This window comes from Styela clava, chromosome 1 (assembly GCF_964204865.1).
Source record: "Styela clava chromosome 1, kaStyClav1.hap1.2, whole genome shotgun sequence".
Taxonomy (NCBI): domain Eukaryota; kingdom Metazoa; phylum Chordata; class Ascidiacea; order Stolidobranchia; family Styelidae; genus Styela; species Styela clava.
Window position 1 is genome coordinate 22,434,717 of NC_135250.1, and position 8,402 is coordinate 22,443,118.

At 33.4% G+C, this 8,402-nt stretch overlaps 1 protein-coding gene across 3 annotated transcripts; it reads left to right on the plus strand.

Moving 5' to 3' along the window:
- Positions 1-2,881: 2,881 nt before the first annotated feature.
- Positions 2,882-7,254, plus strand: LOC120347377 (type I iodothyronine deiodinase-like). 3 transcript variants are annotated; one of them, XM_078115020.1, is made up of 5 exons: positions 2,882-3,576; positions 4,948-5,101; positions 5,379-5,501; positions 5,862-6,053; positions 6,211-7,254. In XM_078115020.1, exons 4-5 carry the CDS (start codon positions 5,962-5,964, stop codon positions 6,461-6,463), a joined length of 345 nt encoding a protein of 114 aa, XP_077971146.1. In that variant the 5' UTR covers positions 2,882-3,576; positions 4,948-5,101; positions 5,379-5,501; positions 5,862-5,961; the 3' UTR covers positions 6,464-7,254. The 3 variants fall into 3 exon arrangements, with proteins under 3 accessions (XP_077971146.1, XP_077971140.1, XP_077971142.1); XM_078115014.1 differs by having other exon boundaries at positions 4,948-5,002; XM_078115016.1 differs by lacking the exon at positions 2,882-3,576 and adding an exon at positions 3,617-3,800 and having other exon boundaries at positions 4,948-5,002.
- The last annotated feature ends 1,148 nt before the right edge of the window (positions 7,255-8,402 follow it).

An 8,402-nucleotide genomic window follows, 5' to 3' on the forward strand; every position in this document is an offset into this window, starting at 1 on the left:
CTAGGTAGTTCCAAATCATCGACTAATCTTCAAAATTGCTTCAACCTAGAATTAAAAAAAGGTCTATGATTGGATGCTCTGTAATAAGCTAACTATCAATATAGAAAAATCTAAAGTAGTCCACATACGTCCTAGTCCTAGCAACGATCAGAAAACACCTCTGATAATCAAAATGAATGAAACTGAACTTGAATCTGTTCCCTCGTATAAATATCTTGGATTGAACATTGATCACCGTTTACGGTGGGATCTGCATGTCAAAGAGTTACATAAAAAACTTTCACGCTCAGTAGGTATACTAAGCAAACTTCAACACTATACAGACCGGAGTACACTCAAAGTGGTATATTATTCACTTTTCCAGACTTACATTCAATATGCAATTGCTGCCTGGGGATCTGCCACTGAAGCGACCTTAAGAGCTATAAACGTTTTACAGAATAGAGCCATTAAAATCCTATATGGACCGTCCACTCGTGTTAACATGAATACCATGTACCATAAAACTGGCGTACTCAAACTTGATGATATCTACAAACTAGAAATATTTAAATTAATGCATCAATACCATATTTGTTGCCTTCCACAGGCATTTTCTAAATACTTTGTAAAGCAGAGTAGTGTTCACGATCACAATACTAGATCATCTGCAATGTCATTCTACTTTGTACCACGCCAAACCTACTCAAAGACACAAAAATCACTCAAATACACAGGTGCGATTATGTGGAATGCTGTACCTGGTGAAATGCGAAGCATGTCTTATCCTCTGTTTAAAATGAAGATGAAAAAATTTTTTTGGTCCAAGTATCTCGAATGATGACAATAGTTAATTTATATTCCTTGAGGTCTTTCCAAACCCTGAAATCAATTCAACATAATATGAGCTAATAACTCGGTCCATAATATTAGTATGTACTTCTGATGGTTCATTTTCCAACAAATTTTTACCAATATTTGTGTTTATTCATTTTATTTTACAACATGCCAATCTTATTGCCAGATTTACCGAAATATACTCGTTTCATTTGATTCCCACTCCCCTTAACATGAACTAGATATGGGTCAACTCATTGTTGTAGTTCAGTAGCTATGAACTTTGTATTATATATATACAGATATATTGCAAATCTCAGCATTTGTCATGTTAAAAGTAACTTTTTTTATTACACACTTGAAATGACACTTCAACACCTAGTCACATTGTTTCTTTTTTGTTATATTGTGCAGTCCAGTGCGTCTGTACAGACGATAGAATATTATTCATCACGTTACCGGTACCGTACGGTATTTCATATTCGAGTACCGGTACCGGTACGGTACTGTGCGCATGTTAAACATCTGCTTCAATAGATTTATGTCATTTATACCTGTTCTTTCTTCATTGTCTCCCGTTGTCCAGTCCACTACAACTAGATGATTATCATAATTTGGTTGTGATAACTGAGCCACTACAAATTCCCGTATATTTCCCCATAACACGCTTTTATTCAATGCCTGTAAGCTACGAAACGGAGAATACCCCTAATTACTATCTGATGTATTGCGTGGCTCTCAGATACACCCTAGTGTCATGACGATTTCTCGTTAAACCGTATTAGTATATATTTACGGCTAAACTATACTATGCTATATTGATCTACTAAAATTATATGTTAATTAGATAGTTGAATCTTGGGTGCCGCTGCTAGATAACCAACTTTGGTTCCCCACGGTTTCCCTTCCCCAGTAAAATTATGTTTTTGAATTTTTGCTTATTTTTTGTATCATTCATTATTTTACTGGTTGGAAAAAATAAACTTGACTATTGACTATGCGTATGAAGGTCGAATAACAGTACCGGTAGCCTACGCATCAAAGTGTTTTTACTAAGTCTCGTATTTCACATACAAAAAATGAATTATTCTGTGAGCAAGCATATTGAAAAACTCAAGTTTAACGGAAAGGGGCTATAAAAGTCATAAAAAAATTTTACGTTATACTGGCTACAGACATAAAATAACCAATAATACTCTCGATTATTGAACAAAATTGGAAGCAATGAAAATTATTTTGGTCAATAACCCAAAAGCTCAAATTCCATCTACAAAAAACGAAAGTTCTTCTTCAATCCATCAGATCAAATATGTGTGCGCATTCGTGGCAACTTCGTGACTATTTTAGTTAGATGTGTCCGTGGCTAAGGAAGGATTACACGTCTACCTTTATAGTATAAAATGGTTTCAAAAATTTTGGTGTGAAATACAATCAAGCATTCAAACTCAGTCAATAAAACCTCAATGTTTGTACGTTAGTTGCAAAGGACCACAAGGATTTGAATTAGGAAGTGAGGATGTCAAGTTATGAACCATCACAGTAATAGGAATGAGTGTTTCAAACGGGATTCTATTCGATCGGGATATCTAGGTTAAAGCATTTCCGAATCACAATATTTTGAACCTTGTAATCAGTAAAAAAAGCTTTTTTACTACATGACTGATGATTTAATCAATCTGAATATTGGAATAGTTCGTGAAGGCAATTAGTACTTATTTTCAAATTACCTCTGGGATTAGATATCCAGAGTTTCGCTGTTTTATTTCAAATTTTAATCCACAGAGCTTGACTTGCTGTGTCACTGTCGTTCTTTGTGTTGGTTTCGCAAAATCAGTGCCAGTACTGTGATTAGGTATCTGACCTTCGAGATAAATATGTTTGAGCATTGATTTATTTATTTAGTGTGCATTGCGGGAGTTACGTCAGAGCTGTCTTTGACCTCGATTTTCGCATGTTCATAGCATGTTTTAAATTCTTGTTATTGATTATATTTGCCCATTTGTATTTTGACGCCCTATCGCATATAGTTGAGTTTGAAAACACAAAATTTGGAACAATAATTGCGTTACTAATGCAGATCAGTATGGAAGAATTTTAATATTTGAGTCAGCAGATTTCCAAATTTGAATATTTTTATTAGCAGGCTTAAAATCATACTTACCCTATATCATTTTAACAAATACAATTTTAGTTTTGAAATGTTCATATAAATTGTCTTTGTGCAGTTATCGTATAGGTAATTCGAATAGAGATTTTTTGTTCTCCGAGCAGTAACCCTAAAAGTGAGGTTATAGAAATATGGTGAACTAAAATTTAGAAGTCAATTTTCACTTAAGATTCGAAACTTGTTTTGCTATAAACACCATGTTTGCGCCGCTCAACGCAATAAAACTTGCTTTTTTGCTTTGAAACTGATGCACATCCTTCCTGTCTTTATGCTTTTGGTAATATATATTTCAGGCTAGAGATTCATTTCCCGACATTAATTCACCAAGGAAAAGTGTTATTCAAACCAATTCTCCAACGGTAAATGGTCAAATACACTGTTTTGGTCGCTAGCATAACGATTATTTGCTGTTCGCAGATCACAATTAGAACGTCCGAAAATATTCTTAGTGATTTTAGCAATGAGAAGTGTGCGCAGTCTGCTTGATTCATTCCCCTTACGAGTTTTCAAAAATGTCGTCGAGTATTGTCTTGTAGTTATTTTAACGGTAGCGATTGGAGATGTTCTTCGTTTATTCGGCATAAGTATCTTAAGTAAGTATGAACTATGTTGTTCTGTAAATCAATCAGCATTTGGCTAACTATATGATGGTATTACATGAGAAAGGTCTTCTAACCCCAACTCAAAGCCTATTAGCATCACTCCTTACAGAGTGTACACGGGCTAGTTTAACAAAGAATTTAAGTGCCTAAAGAAGATTAAGCCGTACCGTGGGAATACTAGTCTTTGATAACTAACTGCTCTCCTGCAGCTATAGGTAATTTGTATTCAGAAATCAATCGTATCAAATATACCAAATACGATGTAAACTTGATCGATAGTTTTGATTTTAAACCTGGTTTGGCACAGATAGAATTCATTAATCATTAAAAATTGACTTACATCGAAATAATGGTGGTAGCGCAAATCTCTCATAATAACCTATGTCAGGGTGGTCCAAGGTTGTCCTTTATTGTCTGAACACGTTGATCATTATTTGTCATTTATGAAGCTAAAGCATGCAAAAACCACAAAAAAAACTCACTGAAACATACAGAAATCTTACTATATCTACATTTAGTGCAAGATTTCAAACACTTCATTACGGAGAAAGTGCCATCAGGAAAAAATGAGGTTTTAAATTGTCACCGCAAAACTTGCAGACATATTAGTACTGTGGTATTTTCCCTCCCACATCTAGTCAAAAGTCTGTTTGAATTGGTCAGCTTTCCTTTCGAACTCATGCTTACAAAATAACTTACAATTAGCTGCAGATTGATTGATTACCGAATTTTGCCAAATTTGAAATACAGAATGGTAAATATATACTAAATTTTCTGACATATAGGCAAAAAAAATTGTGTTTCTGTTTGGGCTGGTTGCAAAAAAAGACGCGGCGGGAATTATATATATCGTTCGGTCATTACATTATTATTTAGTTATCAGGCATAGCCAACCTAGGCTAATAGATTTGATTTTTAGTTTTTTATAAAGCCCATTTTGTTAGCATATATTCACGGCCAAAATAATAGAAAGCCAGTTAACAATTTAGACTAGCGAAACACATTATTCAACTTCGTTCGTTGCCTCAACTAGCCATAACACTAGTTAATTCAGTAACATTTGTGTTGTAACAATAGGTCAAAAGATTTTCATGACGAAACAACACCAAATGCGATTTTTTGTTTACCCTCGCGCAAATGCGACGCGGGCCATAGATACTGAATTTGCGGGCCGTATGGGGCCCGCGGGCCTGGGTTTGGACCACCCTGTCCTATGTAATAGAAGTGTTCGTTCAATTCAAATTATTTTTACTACCTTCAATCCACATGTAAGGAAACAGACTATGTATGGTATCGATAAACTTCCTATGTAATTTTAAACTTTTGAAACTTCATGAACACCCTGTACTTCATATTTTACAGAGTTCATGTCTAGCAGGCATGGAATGGAACCAACGCTCGAAAATGTTCCTAAATTGTGAGTTACGCTATCGCATTTTCGACCTGTGCTCAGAAATTCCTTCAATAAACAGCATTCAAAAAACTTTTCGTCAATACGCCAGCTCAATGATTAAGTGTAATTAATCTACTTCTATTTTAAATAGTTGCAACTAATTAATTATATATACAGCATTCCATAAAACAAACATTTGTCAATTTCTATTTCGAAGTCCTTTGTCCTTACTTCCGTTGTTGGCATCATGAACTCTTAGTTTTTCTTGACATATGCATTACTCAAATATGAGTAAAATTGATATTTTTTTAATTTTAGATCATTTCCATGAATGAGAAAGTATTGAATCCGTTCAACGCGTTGTATGACCAATTTTGTTTTACGATATTTTACATTTCAGTACATTGGGATCACTTCGACATATCGGGAGAAAATATTATCAAGATATTTTTAGAAGTGCGGTAATTGGGCTGAGGGCACCAAATTCCACAGTTTATGATCAAAAAACTTTGAAAAAACGCAGGTCAGATGGAATGAATTTTTTTTATCAAATAGTTGCATATTTGAGATAGCTTCTATTGAATGAACGATTGTAAAAGTGTTAGGCATTCTCATGTTGAAATCTTATGGCCCTTTCAAAAATAGTATTAAATTTGTACGTCGTTAATATATATCAACAATTGCTTGTACCAAACCTTGTTCAGAACGAAATGGGCGTTACTTCAAAATTGAGAGAAGTTGTATAACCTTCAATACTAAATTGATATTTTTTATTGAGTACAAGAAGTGTAATTTCACAAACTATAATACATGATTTCATTGTTGTAAGCTTATTCTATAAAAATAAATTTTCCTTGATGGTATGATTTATGTTTGTGTTTAGAATTCTTGATTTCAGTAACCCAGGACGACCTCTCGTTCTCATATTTGGATCATGCACCTGACCCCCATTTCTGAAAGGGATTGAGCGTCTCCCTACTCTTATGGAGGAATATCGTTCAAAAGTTGATTTTGTTGTGATATATATTCAAGAAGCTCATGCCACGGACAGTAATTGGCATTTCAAGGACATGAAGTAAGTGAAGTAAGAAACAGCGTTAGGTTCAAGTCATTAAACTCCAAGTGGAGCCACAAACCATATAGGTCTTCAGAAATTCGACTTCCATGAATTGATAATTTCGACTCCAAATAAGATCGTACTAAAAAGTATTACGTTTTGTATATTTTCTCAGGCACCACATTTTTCTTCATAAAAGTCTTCATGATCGGCAGTCTGCCGCAGAAATTCTTAAAGACTACCTTTCGTGCCCTTTGGTGTTGGATGGAATAGAAAATGAAGCAACGAAGCAATATGGTACGATTCCGGATCGTATGGCAATCATCTACAACGGTTGCTTAGAATATATCAGTGCGAAAGGACCTTTTGGGTTTAAAGTAGAGGAAATGATAATTGCTTTAAATCATCTATTACAACGAAACGAATAGGAATTTTTATACCATTCAAGTTATCAGTATGGCCTTCAATGTTACAGTACCAATGGGGCATTCGCTGTTATAATGCTCAATACTATGTTTGTATATATAGCAAGTAAGCTATCCCCTTAATTTCGAACTGCCAGTAAAAGATATTTCGATAGGTATATCACCTAGAAATCTTTGAAGGCCAGCAACGTTAAACAAGGCTGTCACTTTTATTTTTCTGTTCCAAAGTAATTTGTATTTTTGATTTCTTTGCTACATTATGAGAAATGTTATTTAAAATATCAAACATGTAAAGAATTTATGAAGGTACATAAGAAAATTGCGGAAAGCAACCTTTAGTTCCAGATGGTTTATTTCTAAGCATGCTAACTGTTTTTATAACGTTTCCAAGTAAATCATGTTTTTTTGTTTTGTTCCAAAATTATTGTATTTTTTATTTCTTTGCTACATTATGAGAAATGTTATTTAAAATATCAAACATGTAAAGAATTCATGAAGGTACATAAGAAAATTGCAAGAAGCAACCTTTAGTACCAGATGGTTTATTTCTATGCATGCTAACTGTTTCAATAACATTTCCAAATACATATACACAACTCTCCTAATATATATGCATATGAATAAAATCATGTTGATTTTTTGTTTCAAAGTTATTGTATTTTTCATTTCTTTGCTACATTATGAGAAATGTTATTTAAAATATCAAACATGTAGAGAATTCATGAAGGTACATAAGAAAATTGCGAGAAGCAACCTTTAGTACCAGATGTTTTTTTTTTTCTATGCATGCTAACTGTTTTTATAACATTTCCAAGTACATATACACAACTTTTCTAGTATGCATATTAATAAAATCATGTTTTGTTTTTTTGTTCCAAAGTTATTTGTATTTTAATTCCTTTGCTACATTATGAAAAATGTTATTTAAAATATCAAACATGTAAAGAATTCATGAAGGTACATGAGAAAATTGCGGAAAGCAACCTTAAGTACCAGATGGTTTATTTCTATGCATGCTAACTGTCTTTATAACATTTCCAAGTAAATCATGTTTTGTTTTATCGTTCCAAAGTTATTTGTATTTTTTATTTCTTTGCTACATTATGGGAAATGCTATTTAAAATATCAAACCTGTAAAGAATTCATGAAGGTACATAAGAAAATTGCGAGAAGCAACCTTTAGTACCATTCTATGCATGCTAACTGTTTTTATAACATTTCCAAGTACATATCCACAACTCTCCTAATGTGCATATTAATAAAATTACCAAACAAGAGAGCAATACCCAAATATATGAGCATTAAGATTCAATAATAGCACCGGTAGACTAAGCGACTTACACTGAAATGTGGATGAGAACCAGGTTCGCAAAATTAGGAACAAGTAGCCAGTCACGCTTGACGGAATGAAAACAGTGCTGCCAAATATAAAATAAACAGAAAACTTTACGGTGAATAATCGAATCACATAATTTCATTTCGCAACAAAAAAAAACATTACCAAGTCTAAAAACAACAAAAATTTAGAAAAACAATCTATATGGTCAGTTAGTGTTCAACAATACAGTTCTTGTTAATATAAGGACCAAGTTGAGATTGATTGGGGATGTTTTGCAAAATATGCCTCGCCACTAATATTAAAGAAGGAAATTAAATAGTTTCTTGAAAGAAAAGAATAAATTTTACAGCAGTATGGGGAGGAACATTCCCAAATTATACCAATGCTTCAGTTTTATAACAAGAGAGCTATGCTCAAATATATGGACACGTAGCGCCACATAATTTTGAAGACGTCATAGCAAAAAATAAAAGTAATAGGAGGAAAATTCTGGAGAAAATTCCATTTTTAACCACTGAAAATTTCAAAGCAGTTGGTCCAGTAATCAAAGAGAAAAGCGATTTCCTCAAAACGTGTCAATGAACAAGAACAACGAAACGATCG

What these genes read in the sequence shown, in the direction of transcription:
- LOC120347377 (XM_078115020.1), top strand. Translation starts at nt 5,962, where the DNA reads ATGGAGGAATATCGTTCAAAAGTTGATTTTGTTGTGATATATATTCAA. An exon ending in TGGCATTTCAAGGACATGAA is followed by an intron (nt 6,054 to 6,210) that starts GTAAGTGAAGTA and finishes ATATTTTCTCAG; the next exon opens with GCACCACATTTTTCTTCATA.